The following is an 18,556-nucleotide window of genomic DNA, read 5'->3' as shown; positions in this document are numbered from 1 at the left end:
AACATGAAGTGAATTTTAAAACATTATATGTTTTGATTTGGATTTGGAGGTCAAAACCTAACATTGATGGTGCTCCTGGTCCTACTTGTGATTTTATTGTAGGCCTGTCTGTCCCAGTTGTGGCTTTCAGGATTTTTGATAGCAATTAGAATGGTGTTAGGCTTTTTACAATGCTGAGGAGTGCTCTGTCTTCTCCTTTTTTATTCTGACATTTCAGTTCTTCACAGTTTGCTGATTGTGCCACTGCCATTTATATCAACACCTGCATCTGCCAGTCATGATTCTTGGTTTCAGAGTGGGATATTTCATGGAAAGAGAGAGCTCTCACAGGAAATGTGTCACCTTATTTATCTTTGCCTGTTGTTTTGGTTCTGTCTTTATCCTGATCAGGATAATGCTCAGTGATATTACTTGGATACCTTTAGCCTTTCCTATTGGTGATTATACTTGCAATAGCCTTCAGAGGGACTTAAATCCTTCTTACCAACTTCTTACTTTTCAGGTGAGTCTCATTATATTTCATAATTTGTTTCTCCTCCCCTCCCACCTCCCTCCCTTGCAGTCTGTTTGTAGTACACCTGTTTGTGGCACTGGTACAGAAGGTGCTGGATTGGGTCAGTCCTGATGTTGCTTGAAAGCCAGGGAAAGGCTCCCTCTTTGTTCAGTCTTGGAACAAGTGCTGGCGCTACATCTGTTCAGTGGCTGGATTTCTGATCCAATTCAAGTTTTAAACATTCAATCTTTAATCAGCAATCTTTTTAACATTCAATCTTATAAAAGATAAGCTGTCTTACAGTATCTTCCTAGTTTGTTTGTTTGTTTTGTAATAAACACATTTCCTTTAGTTTGTTGTTTTCATGTCTTCCTAGTATTAAAATTCTCAACAACATAGATGGAAACCCAATACAATGGAGATTTCAGTGTTTTTATGGCGTTTCTTATTACTGTAATTTTCTTCTGTCTTTGCTGGAAAAATCTGTAAGTATAAACTATCTGACTATCTGAGAAAATGTATTTCTAAACCAAAATGTACCCTTTCCAGATTTTTCAATATTTTAAGATAACACATTCACAAGTGTGGCTCATTTTTTTCCCCTGGATGTTAAGCCACATTTATGTTAGCCATTGATTCTGAATTCTGTATAAACAGTTTAATGTTGGAGAAGTAATTTGGAATATATGATAATTTCTCAACTTTAAAAATATAACTCAAGCATGTTTAAAAAAAAAGTCATGCTTTTGAAATTCTTACTTGGCATTGCTGCTCCTGCTGCTTCTTGTCATAAAATGATGAAGATGATGCTGTTAGTCTTGCTTCTGGAGCAGCCTGAAAGATTTCATAACTTAGATCGTTCCTGGAGCTGTGTAGTAAAGTTCCCTGCTTTATGTATCTGTGTCAGATAAACATAGAATTTTATTTTTATAATCTTTAAATATATCATTGACCATTTGTAGTTTGCTTGCAGGAGGCATTATGTTTTAGTTTAAGAAAGATTTCCTTTTCAACTTGATGTATGAAACAATCCCATTCCTTTCCTTCCTGTCTCTTCCTCTGAGCACAGACATGTCAATGGTTTTCTGACCCATTTTAATGTTTCCTGCCCCAGCTGACTCTGTATTATTCTTGTGACAGCCACCCATACTGCTCTCTCTGTCCCTGCTAGGTCACAATGACCTTACTGCTTCTTTCCTTTGCTTGTCTCATATCACCCCTCTTTTCCTTCAGACTGCCTGACTGGCCTGACATAATGGTTCAGCATTGAGCAGTTGTGTCTGAATCACGGCTGGAAGAGCCCACACTGCTGGTCTAATAAATTGTGGTGCTTCTCCTTGTAGCCTTGCCTTGCTTGTGTTCAGTCGTATTTTCAGCTGGAATAGACTTGGTTTTCTTTTTGGTCACTGGTACATTGCTGTGTTTTGGATTCAGTAAGAGAATAATGTTGGTAACATGGATCTTTTGGTTCTTGCTAAACTGTGCTTGCCCTGAGTCAAGGACTTTCCAGTGTCTCATGCTTTGCCTATGAGAAGATGTAGGAGAAGCTGGGAGGGAGCACGGCCAGGACAGGTGACCCGAACTGAGCAAAGGGATATTCCATTCCATAGGAAATCCTTTTTAGTATGAAAAATTGGGTAGGTGTTGGCCAGTGTGCTGGTTTCATCTGGGGTAGAGTTAATTTTCTTTACAGTGGCTAGTATGGGACTATGTTTTGGATTTGGGCTGAACACAAAGTTGATAATATAGAGATGTTTTTGTTATTGCTGAGCAGGGCTTGCACAGAGCCAGGGCCCTTTCTGCTTTTCATATGGCCACAGTGGTGAGGAAATAAGGGGAGACTGGGAAGTTGGGAGGAGACACAGCCAGCACAGGTGACCCAAACTGGCCTAAGGGAAATTCCAGACCATATGACATCATGCTCAGGATATAAAGTGGGGGGAAAAAAGGAAGGGAGGATGTTTGAAGTGATGGTGTTTGTCTTCCCAAGTCACTGCTGCATGTGATGGGACCCTGCTCTCCTGGAGATGGCTGAACAGCCTGCCTGCCAGTGGGAAGCAGTGAAATTCCTTCTTTTTCTTTGCTTGTGTGTGTGGCTTTTGTTTTCCCTATTAGATTGTCTTTATCTCAACCCATGAGTTTTCTGGCTTTTACCCTTCTGATTCTCTCCCTGACCCCACGGGTGGGAGAGGGAGTGAGCGGCTGCCTGGGGCTTGGCTGCTGGCTGGCGTTAAACCACCACAGCCAGAAGGAGCCAGGCTCTGGGAATGGGCTGGGTATTGCTGAGCAAGTGGTGGGCAGCTCCACTGGGCATCACTTGTTTTACTGGGGGTTATTTTCTTTCTCTTTCTTCCCTTCCTTTTAGTCACTATCATTAGTATCATGATCATTATTATCATTGCTACTATTAACACTATATTATTATATTTTACTTTGTTTCACTTATTAAACTCTTCTTATATCAGCCTCTGAGTTTAACTTTTTTTATCTGGTTCTTCTCCCCATCCCACTGGGGGAGCAAGTCACTGAGCAGCTGTGTGGTATTTGCTGGCAGAGTGATGGTGACAGTCCTTTGACCAACACAGATGTAACAAAATTGGTAATGCTTTGTTTTTTTCTAGTTAAACTAAAAACCCCAGAGCCGAGTCTCTTAAGATGTATATTGGAGCAGAGTCTGCTCCAATAATGCTTTCAGCAGTGCCTTTTTTCATCCACCTGTTTCATAAACGAAACTGTGGGGTCTGACTTTGGGTAAATTTGAATGTAAATGCACACTTACAGTATGAGACAGCCTTATTCCAGCGAGCCTGCAGCCCTGTTTGACTGAGCACCCTCATCTCCACAATCCCTGACTTTTGTAATCTGAGCAGGTTTGTAAATACACAGAATGTTACAGTTGGAGGAGCACTTTCAGATAGCTTGTCTCAAAGTATGTAGCGTAGTTTAAATTATGAGATTGAATCCTTCGTCACTCAAAAATACAGAGGCCCTTTCTTTCTGGAGTAAAATATGATAAATAAAGACAAAGAAATTTTGGTGAATAAATTAACCTTCAAAGCTGGCAGGCTTGGTAAATTGCACCTGGAAGGCTGAAGAGAGAACTTGTCCATCATTGCTTAGGAAGAGCAGGGCTTGGTAGCTGATGCTATTCTGAATACTGAAATACACTCTCTAGTAATGCACAGGTTGTAAGTGTGATTTGTTTATTTATTTATTCTTGAGGTAGTGATGTTGAGTACTACCTTCCCTGCATCATGGAATAAAGAGAGCATGAAATTTTGTCAAGTAGTAAATATGTTTTTTCTTCTTCTTGGCAGTCATTTTAATATTTTGAGATACATGTAACAAAAGCTGGGCTTGGGCAATATAGAAGAAAAAGTTTGTCACAAAATCCTGAAGAAAGAGGTTTTCCTTCAAATATACAAGAAAATACCAGAATACTGTAGACTTCTATTCTCATTAGATTTATATCTGGCACAAGACTTGGCACAGTATTTGGCAATATTAGAGCTATTACAGACTTGCCAGCAAAGGGTGATCTTAGGATGAATGTATGTCAGGAAAATTAAAAGGAAGGCCAGATCAAAGGTATCTTTTTAAAATCCATTTACTTTTTTTTTTAATCAGTTTGGGCTTATTCTTTGAGCTAATGGACAGAAATAAAGTAAAACATACTATGTTTTTCACCTGTCTAGGTAGTTCATGCGTAGTTAATGGCAGGGGTGTCTTTTAGTAGGTATGTTTAGGGTACAGGTAATTTTCTTGGGTTTACTGGGAGGTTTTTGTATGAGATCTAGCCTTCAGGGCGGGGAAGAAACTAAAAAATGAATTTTGTGGGAGGAAAGCATATTTTTAGGAGCCTTTCATTTGGAGCATCTGGTTAGATAATATTTTGGGTATGATGTTCCAAAAATGAAAGCGAAGACATATTTTAGAACCATTGCTTTAAACCCCCTTTATTCCTCTAACTCATCAAGTCCTTAGGAATTAGAACATTAAACCTAACATTTAATGTTGTCAATGTAAAAAGGACTGCTTTGGACTGTAGTTATAAGTTTAAGTGTTTCTATCATAGTTCCAAACATTAAAGAAGTCAGCATGTATGCTTGCTGTGCAGTGATCTGTATATGGCACGGCATAAAAGCTACGTTTGAAACCATCTTCCAGTTCTGTAGGCACAGAGGGATGTGTTAAATTTGTACCGTAACTGTTAATAAACTTGTATTTTGGATATTTAATATGATGGTGCTTAAACCTTTGAAGAGGACAATAGCTGCTGAACTGAATGGCCTCTTGGTTTAAACAAACATTGGCACTGCTTGTGTACTTTCAGCTAGGAATAAATAGATTTTAAGTCTATAGCTAGCTGTATATATTTGTATACAAATATTAATAATGTAAGTATTTTTGTGATGCACCAGAAAAACTATTAACGATTTATTTTCAAGGGCTGACAGACTTTTCTCTAGCCTTAAAAAATTCCAATGGAAAAAAAATCTTAAAATTTAAGCAGTAACTAACACATATAAAGATAAACAGTGAAGTCTTGAGCCTGTAGTTCAGGGATTTCTGTGGAATCAGAGAGGTGGCTTATGTCACATGCCTTTTTTTTGCCTTTTTTTTTTTTTTGATGTAATTTGAGGAGGACAACCATTTATATCTGAGTATAACAAAAAATCAGCTAACTGATCGCATAATATTGGACTCTTCATTGAAATTCAGTTTCTTCTTTGACTTCAATTGCAGTAACAAGAAGACCAGAGAAGTTTGAGGGCCCTTTGATCTCGAGTTGCATGGGGAGCTGGGAATTACGGGGCAGTTGCTCTCCTTACAGAGGCTGTGCCTTCTCTAGACCAATGTGGGATCCTGTGTGTGAGAAGACTGATGAGCTGCTCAGAAAGGGTAGTGGTAGGGCAAATGCTGTGCTGGTTTTGTGCACCCTCAACACCTCTGGAAGTTTCTTTTTCTGTGAAGACCAAGTCTGTCAGTAAAGCTTCTCTATTTTGGTGGGTGGCAGTAGCAGATACTAATTCTTTGTGGCAGTTTTGTGCATTATTATTATACCTCTAAATATGGATGATGGCTATTAGGGCGTTTGAAACAGGATTCATGTTTCTGATGAGTTTATTTTTCTTCAAACCGAAAAAGGCTGAGCTAGGGGATGTACATTATATTATATATTCAACCATTATTTTCCTACTGTTTTTTCTACTTTTACACAGGCAGTAAGAATGAGATAGGGACAACTGGACATGAGAAATTCAAGGCACATTTGCCTGCTGGATTTTTAGGTCTGCCATAATCCCTGGCCCTAACTTACTATCTTTGCATGATGTACTTTATGGACTTAATAGGACATGCAAAGCACTACCTTAAAATTGCTTTGGTCTTTAGAGCTTCTAGTAATGAAAAATTTCAAAGCAACTTCATAAAAGTCTGTCTGAAAAAGTGCATCTGAGTAAATTCTGGGATAAACCCTGGCTGGAGACGTTGAGGGAGTCTGCCATGAGTCCTAATGGAGAAGATGGGTTGAGATGACATTCCCCCTCACATCAAATTTGTGCAGAGAAACTTCTCTTGAAACTCCTCCACCACCAGGGAGCTGGAGGACCGTATTCTGCATGCATAGCATTGAAACAGACACTTTGATTTTATTCCCTAGACTCATTCCTTGACAAAATATGAAGTAAATGTATACATTGATTTCACACCCACTTACACCAGCAGTGTCCAGTGAAACATTTATTGTTGGTAATACATGCCAATCTGTTTAAAGTTTCTTCACTCTTTTGGGCAGATCGTGTCGCAGAAAAAAAGAAGATTGAATCACTTAGAATATTTTTTTGTTGTTTTTTGCCTACTTTGACAAGAGGTTTTAAATTCCTGCAGTTCAGGTAGCTTAGAACTCAGCATTCTTACACAGTTAAAAAAAGTGTATGTGCAAAGGTGAATTGTTTGATTAAATGAAATGTGACTTTATACATCTAATAAGGCAATCAATCTATGAATATTTATGAATGTATCCATTTATGAATATTTATTTATAAACCACTGTTCTATTATAAAACTGAATATTAAGGAAAGTATTGAACAGTTATTTTTGAAAATTGTTACTCATTTATAAGGGATCAATTAATTAAGGTGAGAGTCCTACTTATTTCACGTAAAGGTGATTGTAGAAAAGTTAAAGGTATAAAGGAAACAGAAAAACTATAGCTGCTTGTGAGCATCATTAAAATTAGGAATTTTGTCAGCTGAAATGTTCAGTATGAACCAATATCACCAGTTCCATGTCCGTTGGTGTGTAGTCTCCTCTTCCCAGGCAAAACCAGTCTTCAGGCTTGTTGGCACTACAGGCCTTTGTTGCAAGATCTTCTGTCATTGTAGTTGAGGACCGTGCCTGGCCAGAGGGTACTCCTGGTCTTCTGTGATTATATCCAAACTGGGGCACAAATGTACAACTCACCTGTGAGCTTGAACTATTGAAAGTGTGCATCTGTTATCCTTTGGCTGTAGTCATTGGTCACTCTTACAACTATTTATTCAAAAGCAGTATGGTTCTGTGATGCAAGGAACATGAATGCAATGGAAAGTAATGTTAAAGAACCTTCCACGGTGTGTGATTCCTGTGTGATGTATTTGAACAGCAGGGTCTTGTGTAATGGGCTGGCTATTACTGGGCATCTGTCAGAGCAGCTCCTGTTTTGCATTTAGTATTTTAATATCATATATGGAGGTGACAGATTAATATTTCTGAAATTTGTGTGCAGACTAAACATCATTTCTGTTCTTCATTCTTTGTCCCTAGTCTGGAACCGTGAAGCTGACTAAGCCTGTGGCGTTATGGACCCAGCAGGATGTCTGCAAATGGCTGAAGAAACATTGCCCTAATCAGTATCAAATCTACAGTGAGTCATTCAAACAGCATGACATAACTGGTAAAGTATGCACTATCAGCAATATTTTACTTACTTAAAATGTGGTGAATTGTTTTACTTTGCTGTTGATAGATTGTGACTGTGCACTGAGGGCTTTTTGTTGAATGTGTGACTAGAGAGTTACAAGGTTTAGAGCAGAGGGAGTATTCCAGCTTTCACAGGATATGGTAAGTGATATCCTTATTTCTTTAAAAGACAATTTCAGATAGTTCAGGGTCAGTATAATAAGGAAAGAAATCAGTCTGTATGTGGATAAAGGCCTCACCCTGTTCATTCCAAATTAAAAAAACCAAAACCCAACCATTAAGAAACATCCTGGGAGGAAAATATAATTTATGTAAATTTTCTCTTTCATTGAAGTGTTTGACCTTGAATTCATATTCTTTTTTTGTGCCTCTCCCCACTCTTTAAAAAAAAAAAAAATCTTTGTGTTCCCAACTGAGTGATCCCAACTGAGCCCCTCCCTTAGCCTGAAGCAGGATCAGTACAGAAAGTTCATTTCTGATGGATGTTTGTCTAGCTTTGTTTTGGAAATCTTGCAATGAAGCAGATTTTTGCATCTCTCTATTCCAGTATTTTATGGTTCTTATTGTCAGTATTTACATAGGATCAATCTAAAATCTATCTGAACTATTATTTCCATCCAAAAAAACTGATTTCTGTCCAAAATGTGGCTTGAGTACAGCCAGCCACTCTTTGTGCAGTCTTTCCTTCACTGTATAGGGTGCTGCTTCTCAGTTTTACACACTTTCCTTGCCTAGTCTAAAAAATATTTCTTTGTTCTATCATGGTTACTCAACAAATACACATAGGACCTCCAAACCTTCAAAACTGGGTCTCTTCTCTTAAAAGAATATATTGAATGCAAAATTGTATTGTTTTCTTAGTTATTTTAGAAATTTATATTGATCCTGTTGATCTGCTTGACTTGTTAACTCCTACTCAGTTTGCTGTAATTGTCTTTTGGCTGATCACTTTGAATTGGCATGAGTTTAGCAAATATAACTTGGGAGTTAAATAGCAGTTTTGCTCATATACCAAACAGTAATTAATCTGTAATTAATTGTAAGTTTAATATGGAACACTGATTTGTTCTCTGCAGTGGTGGTATACAAAACTGGAAATTGGCATTCAGCCATTTAATGTTAAGCAGGAATTTGAGTTTCACATACAAATCTCAGTCTTAACAATAACGTGTTGTTAACTGATGTGGGTTTCAGTCACTGTCTGATCACGTACACATGTACTTGTGTTGTTTCCAATTTTGCCTTCATTCCTGTTGCTATTTTCTTTCTGATAATATGGGAATGATTGCAAACATGACAAACTGCCTATATTTGTTTACTCTGTAGCCATGAGTATGTGTACACAAATGTAAGAGGTGATTTGTATTGGTTTGCTAAGTGTTAAGGTTTAGTACATAACCATTGTGCCCATTTCCTCTCAGTCACCATCTGCTGAATGCAGTCTGTGGGAATGTAGTCTGTGTCTCCACCCATGTGTACAGAGCTGACTGCATCCAGAGCACTACCAGAAGAAAATTAAGCTCTTTTAAAATATTTTCTAGTACTGCTTTACTATATTCTCTTTCTAGAATTAAGGCACTGTGAGATGAAGTTGAAAGGAAGACATTTTCATTTATGTGGAATTGCATTGCAGATGTGCGAAACCTTGAACTTTATAGACCTCCATGAAAAAGAGGAATTGAGATCGATCTTTCTTACTATACACAAAAGAGGTATAGGGAAAATACTGGTATGAGTGCTAGAAAGTAAATCTGCAGGAAAGAACTTCAATTCAGCAACTACCAAAGAAGAAACACAATCAATATCTGTACAGATTTTATAAAAGTATATTGTGATAATATTGTGAGTGGAATCATTAACTCAGGAGGATATTTCCAGTGCTGTTGGTCCCCATGACTCTGATTATTTGAAATCTAATAAAGGGAAAGAACAGAGGATTTGTGGCTCAGAAAAGGTAGAGCATCGAAGAAGCATAGAAACTAATGTGAAGATTAAGCCAAGGTAGTGTAACTATTCCCAGATATGGCTGTGGAAAACTGATGTGATTGTTGAAAATTTCTCAGGAATTAATGTGACTTTACAGGCTGTTTGGATATGGAGAAATATGATTGAAAAGTTCTTGAAGAAAGTGACATGAAAATGATATTTAAACTTTTTTTGAAGATAAAATCTAAGGCATGGTCATAAGCCAGGAAAATAATCTTGAGCAAACATATCTAACAGTTGTTAATATAGATATTGAGAAGTGTGGCTTGTACTTGAGACTTTTGCTGATTACAGTTTATTGAGTTGTGGACAAAGATGCAACCAAAACTATCCTTTTGTTTGTGGAGATTTATACCTTTTTACTACTTCTGATAAAGAGCAGCTGCAGATGTATAAGAAAAAAATATTCATCTGGAAACCTACTTATAAGAAAAAAGATCTTCATATTAACAGTGATCTTGAGGATGTCATGGGGTGGGCAGAGTGTACTCTCATCAGATTTGCACATGACAGCAAATTGTGGGTACCAGTCTGTAGATTCAAGTAGGGACAATCCATAGGGATCTAGGCATTGGGACCAGACACTGGCAGGATTGCATCAATAGGACCCTTAGGAAATTCAACAAGCACAATTGCAAAGTTGTGCCACTGGGAAGGCCAAGGCTCTTGCACCCTGCTGAAACTGGAGCTGACTGGCTGGGAAGTGGCTCTAGTGAAGAGGACCTGGATAGTCAGGACGAGAAAATGAGCCAGTGTCGTGCCTTGCAGCAAAGAATGCTGTCACTATCAACAGCAACATAATAACCTGATCAAGAGTAGCAAGAGTAGTCATTATTCCCCTTACTCTGTACTTCTTAGACTACAGTTCTTAGATCTCCTGTGCGAGTCAGGGTGAAGGCTGCAAAGATGCTCAGGGCTGGAGCTCTTGCTGTGTGACCAGTGGATTGAAGGAGCTGGGCTTGTTCAGTCTGGGGGAGAGGCAGCTTGCCAGCATGGGATGGGGGCACTAGCAGCAGCTCCCACTATACAGAAGGATTTGTCAAAAAGATGGAACCCAACCCTTTGCAGTGATGTATGAAAGACACGAGGCTGAGGCTGAAAATAAGGAGAAACTTTCTTCCCCCTTGAGGACTTTTAAGCTTTGGAATGGGTTCCTCAGTTTCTGTTCTGGGAAGGTTTCAAGCCCCAGCTAGATAAAACCTTGAGAAACCCAATCTGATCTCATAGCTGACCTTGTTTGAAGCTGGAGGTTGGACTAGAAATCTGCTGGGGTCCCTTCCAATCTGAATTCTTCTGTGCTCCTGTGATTTGCTTACTGGGTACCTACTGAGCGTCTCAGAACCAGCCAGTGAAATGCATTTTGCTGCCAGTTAGGGTGAATTAAATATGGAATAGTCTAATAAGAAACAGTGAGACTTTTTAATGTATTAAGTCCTTGTATTCAGGGAGTGGAGCATGTGGTTGACTTACTCAGCAACAGGTGAGAAGTATTTTTAAGGTGCTGAACCCAAAGACAGAGCAGAAAGAATTTGAAGCAGTAATACTGAGCAAGATCTAAGGGCACCTGACAGGAATCAGCAGTGGTGGGAAAAATAAGAAAAGGGAGGAAAAAAAATGACAGTGGCCTGTACAACAAAGAAGGCAATGCCATGGTAGGATCATGTCACTAGAGGCTCCACAACAGGTGTTGGCATTTACACCAGTATGAGAAGACATAAAAAGTTGCATTGATCTGCCGTTTTTTATACTGGTATATTCCTGGAAATAAAACTGAGAAATGGACCTTGCTCTGTGTGCATTTGTGACTGTGAATTTGCTGGGCAGCATTATTTTTAAATGACTAGTGAATTCTAGAGAGATAATTTCTTTGGTGGTCTTATCCTGCACCATTGGAGCAAATGAAGATTTTTCCAGTGTCTCAGCATTAACAGGAATAAGACTGGGCATAGTCTTGTTAAGGAATAACTATTTGGGGATAAATGGTCCATTGACAAAGTAAGAAAACGGATGTCTAAGTAATTGTTCATGGATGTATTTTTTAGATGGAGGAAGGTAGAAAGGCAGGCAGGCTAGGCAGGAGGGAAGGCAGGGCAGGGATGGAGGAAGGAAGGAAGGGAGGCAGGCAGGAAGGAAGGCAAGGAAGGAAGGAAGGCAAGGAAGGAAGGAAACTCTGCTTCATGTTTTGTTTTTACACCATGTTCCCCAGTGTGCTAGTGCATGTCTTCAGAGTAAGAGGTTTTAATGCTATGATCATTAAACAAACCTTATTCTGTCAAAGTAGTACCCAAGAGGTACCTTGGTCCAATTGAAGAAATTTGATAGGAGGTACTTGAAAGGACTCAAGCCTTTTAAAATTAAACTTTTAAGAAGGAAAGGAACAGAACTCAAGAAAATCTAATTTTAGTTTTAGAAGGGACCAGAACTTCTGAATATTCATTAAATACGAAACAGCACCTTGGAAAATGAAATATGAATTGATACTGAAAACCTGCTGCAAATAGTCTTAAAATCTGCTAATTCTAGATCTTCTAAAGATCCTTGCATTAAATGAGCTTTATTGACATAAATAAGCTTTATGACAAGAAATTAATATAAAATCATGCTTTCAAAATCAGCATTGATTAATTTTTTTCACTTCAGTAATATATTTATAGATGTTAGGGTTTATCATATCAGATGAAATGTTCAAGTTATTTAGTGTTTTAATGAAGAGACAGTCTCATGGTTTAAGATACTACACTGGAATTTGGAGATATTGTCTCTATTTCAGTTTACTCTGGAAATACACTGGAAGTTTACTTTGGAAGCATACTGAATCCTCAGGGTCTAAGTTATTCTCTCTCTATACAGAGAAAGGGTTTTCTTAAATCAAAGTGTTCCCAGATATCTTTCCAATTTTTAGAACATACAAAATTTATTTCTGCCCTTTGTTTCATGGGCCTCAGGTGAGTTTTGTGGTGCAGCCAGTGCAGTGACTTGGGGATGAAAGGTGTACAGTGGACTGCAGGGGCCTATATTTCATTCCTGGTTCCAGGGCAGGAAGGGTGACCTAAAGCAGGTGGGTTTATTCACTGTGGTGAGACCTCCTGAACAAATTCATCCTTTGCTATATGTTTTGGTTGATGTACAACAGAGATAAAGATTCCAGTGTTGTTAAATGTGTTGTGGTATGTGTATAAAAGATACTATTTGAGTCAACCAAGCCTTCCTGTTAATAGGTCTGTTTCATTTGGAACAACTGCTGCTCACTTCCTGACCCTTCCCTTGGCAAGTGATTCCAACATTGTCTTTCATCCTTCCATTATTGATGAGTATAACACTCACTCAAAATATCTCTTGTGCCAATGACATAACACATAACATGTGAGGCCTGATGCAAGAAGCAAAATGAGGTCTTCTGTAAAGTGGCCTTTAAAGGTGTCCCCCAACTGTTTCCTGATCTGTCCCTGAGAGTCTTCTCACAAATCCTACTGTTGTTACATTGCAGAAGATTTCATAAACCAGCACCTTATCTTAGATTATCTTATTGGACATTGTTTTATTGTCCCTTAAAAGCTGTCACAGCCTACCCTTTAGGCTCTAAGTGGTAGAGGCGTGTTTGTGATCACATGTGGGACTGACACCAAGCTGAGAAGGTCCTGGGTCAATGTGTCATAGGAAAAGTACTTAAGCCTCCTTTAAAACATGTTTAAGGTTTCTCTTTGCTTGGTCCCAAACTGTAGCAAGTTTTGAGCATTCTTCAGCACTGTCATATATCTCAGAAAGAACCTTCATTGTGTCTAAATTGAGGGTATGTCCAATAAAGTATTAGTTACCTTCCTTGTTTTGCATGTGACAGCACTCTTCAGCACAACAGATGTCATCTGCCAAGCAGTGTTAGTCTGATAGTGGAGAGCAGAAGCAACTTTCATCTCCAGCCATCTCTGTGAAGCCCTTCCCTTCTCTGTGGTGCAAAGTGTAAACCAGCCTTACCCTCAGTCCTTATTTATGCCACTTTTCCATGCTCTTTCTGTGAGGTCTTAACACCAATGTTGGTTGGTGGGCTGTCAAATCAATCCTGAATACATCCATCTGCAATTTAAAAAATAAATTAAAATCGTGGCTTCACCCTGGAGAGAGCTTTTATTCTGCTCTCTTGGTAAGGTCAGGCCTATTTGCAGCATTCTTTGTGGAGCTGTGATGCTTGTGTTGGAAAATGTGAGGGACTGAAGAGTTTCCCCTGTTTCATACTTGGCTGCTCTCAAATTTTTAACATGTGGAACACATCAAAGAGTGATGAGTGTCAGGATAAGGCTTCTGTTTGCATAATATGTGGCAACTGTTCTTTTTGCATGGAAGAAATCAGAAATATATTAATGTAACCCTGTGCTTATATAGCATAGAATTGAAAGAAGTTGGAAAAGTAGAAATCTTTCTTCAATATTCAGCCTCCTACTGACATAGAAAATTTTGTGTGAAAGTAATCTTTTCTCATGTCTCAGCAGTGGTTTCTGGGTCTGTCTTTTCTGTCAGGTGATAGCTCATAAAACATAAAGCAAAATTCCACAGCATGAGACAAAGCTGTGGTGGCTGCTGAGAGATCTGGTTTGACCAGGAAGACTCATCTGCAGTTGAGAAGGGGGCAGTGAGGTGTTCAAACACTTCATGGGAGTTGTAACTTCAGTAATAACATAGTTGATTATTTTCTGATCAATTGTCGTTTCTGGGATAAGTAATCTGTGGAGTTCATCAATTAGTAATGAAATAGATATTTTTTCACCTCTGTGCACAAACCAGTGGAGAGTGTTTGGTGTTCTTATTTTTTACATAGAATTCTGTGTGGAAGAAGTGATAATACAATCTGTTCCATTTGGTAGAAAAGGGAACCTGATAAAGGGCAATGGAGGCATTTTTGGCCTCACTTGTCAATAATGTTAAATTCCATGTCTGCTAAATTCAGAATGAAGTTTCCATGCTTCTAATCCATTATCAGCTCTGAGATCTGCTGTGGAAGTAGCTGATGAATGTTTTGCACAGTTTCCTGTCTTAGTGGATATGTTTTGGGTCAAGCAGCTTTTCCTTGGTACACTCTATCCACTTTACCTGGGAAGATCTCTCTTGATCTCAGTAAACAGATGCTCTACAGCATATTCAGAAGTGAGTTGTATCTAGCTGCCCCTTTTTCTTTCCTTCAGTATTCAGTAAAGCTGTAGTAGCCAGATTTGCTGTAGCTGTTACTCCTGCCTGATGTAGAACACAGAATCCAAATAATCTTTGAACTGAAAAGCATAATTCCAGTTCTTCAGCTTCAGATCTGAAATTCCCTGTCAACTTAGCACAGGTGAGTTCTTCTGTACTCTTAGAGTATGAGCATTTAGGGAAGAGAAGAAAAAGGTATATTGCTCTTCATTTGAAGCCGTGTTTAATTGTTCCTTGGTACATACTCCTCATATGCTGTCAGATGGGGAATTAATGTTTCATAATTATACATGCAATGATAATTGGATTATTCCTTCCCTCTAACACAAGGGTTTTTTCATTTTTAATTTAATCTTGTTATATTTACTTTAGTAATTTTTTTCTAACTAGAGATTATATAATGTTTTACTGTACTCCTTGGAAAGATCTTTGTTGTACAGTCCTTCTAAACCCGATCCACTGTATTCTCTGCAGAGCACTGACTCACATCGATATCGTGTACAATGCACTGCCAGAAACTCTCACCATGACAGCCAGTTTCAAAATCAATTTCTGTTCCTTACTCAGAAGAGATCTAAAAATGTGAATTAGAGTGAGATATGGAAAAGTGTATCAAATGTCTTAGCAAAACCTATTTCAGGAATTCTCAAACTGTATTGTGAAGCTTTGTGATATTTCCTAGTTTGCTGATAAGGCTGCACAGTGTATCTGCAAGAAGAACTGAACACTGATTGTGATCCACTGACAGAGCCAAAAAGCTTAAGAGCCACTGATGTAGCCTTTGGATGCTTACCCATCTATCTTAGGTAGGTCAGGCATCCACCTTCAGTGGGATTTGTAAAACCAAGGGTAAGAGGGTAAATTACTGAAATAGAAAGTGGGGAAGAAATTATTGCCTCCAGCAGATGAATTTAGTAGACTTAATATAGCTAAGAGAAGATGTTATGAAAACAACCCTTTTATGTTCACCCTATTTTCTTTGTTCACCTTTTGTTTTGCGATCCTTCTCATGTTCTTCACAAAGCTGCTTTCATCAACTATTTTGTCTTTAGCTGCTTTACAGGGACATTGATTACTTTATTAAAAGTTCTAACATTTTGGCCAATATCAAAGCTCTACCCTCTCATTTTATTTCTTAGGATTTTTTTTCTACGTTTTTGGATCTGTCACTAACTGTTAGTTAGAGTTCTCATTTCCCATCAAGCCAGGCTTCTCTGTAACACTTCAGAAGTTTTGGATCCTATTCTAGTGCACCAGGAAAAGAAATGGGAGATATTGCAGGGTCTCTTTTCAGGTAGCTTTTCCTAAAGTTTGGGAAGAAATATTTGTTGCTTTTGCTATGCAACTACGACATCAATTTTATGGCCCAGTTGTAGGTAAGGAAAACTTAGATGAGGAAAACTAAACTGATTAAATGGAGGAATTGTTAGAAGACCACACAGTTCTTCATTTTGAAAAAGTGAATTAATTTGCTTCTTAGTGGTTGTGTGCTTGTGGTATCAGTGAGCAGCTAGAGCTGATTCTTTTTATTTCAGCTTGTTACTTGCCAGTGTGTGCTATTCATGATACAGGGATTTAGTTTTCATGTAATCTTATAATTATTTGGTAGTGTTCCTCAGTCTAATAACACATCCAGCCTGACGGTGAAATGCAGAAGGAAGCTCCTGATACCTGAACCTGGATGAAGCCATGGCTGAGAGTTTGACTTCTATTTTGAGCAAGGAAGAATTTCTTCACTGGAAGGGGGTGGTCAGGCATTGGAACAAGCTGTGCAGGGAAGTGTTGGAGTCCACATCCCCAGAAACATTCAAGAAATGTCTGGACATGCCATTTAGTGCTGTATGGTTTTGTTAACATGGTGGTGTTGTTTGGTCAATAGACTGGACTTGATCTTGGAGGTCTTTTCCAGCCTTAATGATTCTGTGATTCTAAGTGTGTATTTAATGTCTCTCATCCAGCTGGTCTGCAGTATCCTGTGTTCCTTCTCTCACCTCTGACTTGCTGTTGCCTCCAGATGCCCTCCACCAATTATGCTGATTTCAGCTTCTCCATGGGCTCTGATTTATCATATATATGTAGACAATGACTCCACTCTTACACCAAGTCTCTGACAACTGAATTAACCACATCTGTCGCAGCCCTGTGTTCTCAGCTGTGCTCTGTTTCCTCTGCCGACACTCTAGGCACGGCCCACAGGAATTGGGCTGGCTTATGCAGCTGCCCTCTCCCGAATTCCCCCCCTGCAGCCCTCGGGGCTTCCCCGCATACCTCGGCCCCACGGCGGCTGCGGGCCGGGGCTGGGGCAGAGCCGGGGCTGGGGCAGAGCCGAGGCTGGAGCAGAGCGGGGCTGGGGCTGGGCCGGGGCTGGGGCAGAGCGGGGCTGGGGCAGAGCGGGGCTGGGGCAGAGCCGGGGCTGGAGCAGAGCGGGGCTGGGGCAGAGCGGGAGCTGGGGCAGAGCCGGAGCTGGGGCAGAGCGGGGCTGGGGCAGAGCCGGGGCCGGGGCTGGGGCAGAGCCGGGGCTGCCCTCGCCAAGGCCGCGCGCCTGCCTCTCGCCTTGCACGGCCCGCGAGCCGCCTGCAGGGGGCGCCTCCGCACCGGGAACGGCGCGCGCGGGCCCCGGAACGTGCGGGAGCCGCTGCCCCGGAGCCGTCCCCGAGCCATCCCGGAGCCATCCCGGAGCCCTTCCGGAGCCATCCTGGAGCCATCCCGGCGCGATCCCGCCGTTCGTGCAGCCCCGGGCAGTCGTGACCGCTGCGCTCGGCAGGGCTGTCCTCGCCCGAAGCCTCCCCGCTCCGCTAATGAGCTTGTCAGTGCCTGGTTTGTCACATCCCTTCTTGATTCGGTTTTTGGAAATTGCCCAGCCAGCTGAGACTTTTGCAGAGAGCAAAGAGACTGGTGAAGAAAGGATTTCTTCCTTCTCTACCTCCCCCGTATTACAATAAAAATAAAATCCAGAGGTGTTTTGATTTTCTTTTCTTTTTGGTTGCTGAAGTGCTAAAGCAGCTGCCCTCTGCTAGTCAGGGTTTGCCAAAGGAATAGCTTTCGCTAAAAAGAAATGTCTTTTGGTGCTCCAGTGGAAATTGTTTGATTTGATAAAGTTAATTGAACAGGTTGAAAGTCTGACAGGGTCCAGGGCAATGCAGCTGACCCCAAGCTTCATCCTTGTTATAGGAGAATGCACAGTGCAGGGGGTCACAAATACCTGGCTCTTCAGCAAACATGTAAGGACCCAGCTCCAGAATTTTCCTGTGGATTCTGTGAAAGGAGATCTTTTCTTTTTGAAAAAAATATAAAATAAGTCTGGATTCTGTCCAAGCCGGTACTGCATTGAGGAATTGATTTTCATCCCTTCATGCAGCAAGGATCTGCACACCCTGAGAAGTGTTTATCTGATTCCTCAGATCCTAGTGGTGACCAGCACTGAACTGATGCAGAAGAAGGCTTCCTGTCCTTCTGTGGGCATCCAGACAAATACTTGCTGCTCAGGAAGAGGAATCAACTGTGAGAAACTTGTGTCTTTTAATTGATTCTGTTACCTGTGAACCAAAACCCCACACTCAGAGATGTGAATCTACTGACACAAAGCCTTATGATTGGTCTGAAGCATGGACATGTGGAGGTAGCGGTGAACCTTTTGAAAAAGGTGGACTAAAGACATGGCTCCTTAAGAAATCCCATGACAGAATAGAGTCTTCCCTCCCCTGAGGCTTCATTAATGTTACTGAGCCCCAAAGTATTATTAGAGGCAAATTCTTGTTATACAGCAGCCAACATTAAGTGTTTGGCCTCAGATAAAACTTGGGGCCTCCTGTTCTGATGGCTTCTTGTTAACTACTATCTAACTTAATCCAATATATGAGTGCTTTTATTTAATAGCTGTACTGCTGCTGGAAATCAGACACTCTGTTCTTCAGTGGCTGCAGTCTGCTGCGGAT

At 40.2% G+C, this 18,556-nt stretch overlaps 1 protein-coding gene across 2 annotated transcripts in view; it reads left to right on the top strand.

Annotated features, from left to right (window-relative positions):
• The window catches only part of SAMD12 (sterile alpha motif domain containing 12), a 176,464-nt gene that overhangs the window by 38,046 nt on the left and 119,862 nt on the right, over nt 1-18,556 (top strand). Inside the window, exon 3 of one of the 2 annotated variants that reach the window (XM_038130231.1) lies at nt 7,302-7,401. In XM_038130231.1, coding sequence (XP_037986159.1) covers nt 7,302-7,401 — 100 coding nt within the window. Of the gene's footprint in view, nt 1-7,301; nt 7,432-18,556 lie in introns of both variants that reach the window. The other variant, XM_038130230.1, reaches the window with a different exon arrangement.

This window comes from Motacilla alba, chromosome 2 (genome assembly GCF_015832195.1).
Source record: "Motacilla alba alba isolate MOTALB_02 chromosome 2, Motacilla_alba_V1.0_pri, whole genome shotgun sequence".
Lineage (NCBI taxonomy): Eukaryota > Metazoa > Chordata > Aves > Passeriformes > Motacillidae > Motacilla > Motacilla alba.
Note: the sequence above shows the minus strand (reverse complement) of the source record. Positions and strands in the feature narration are given on the sequence as shown.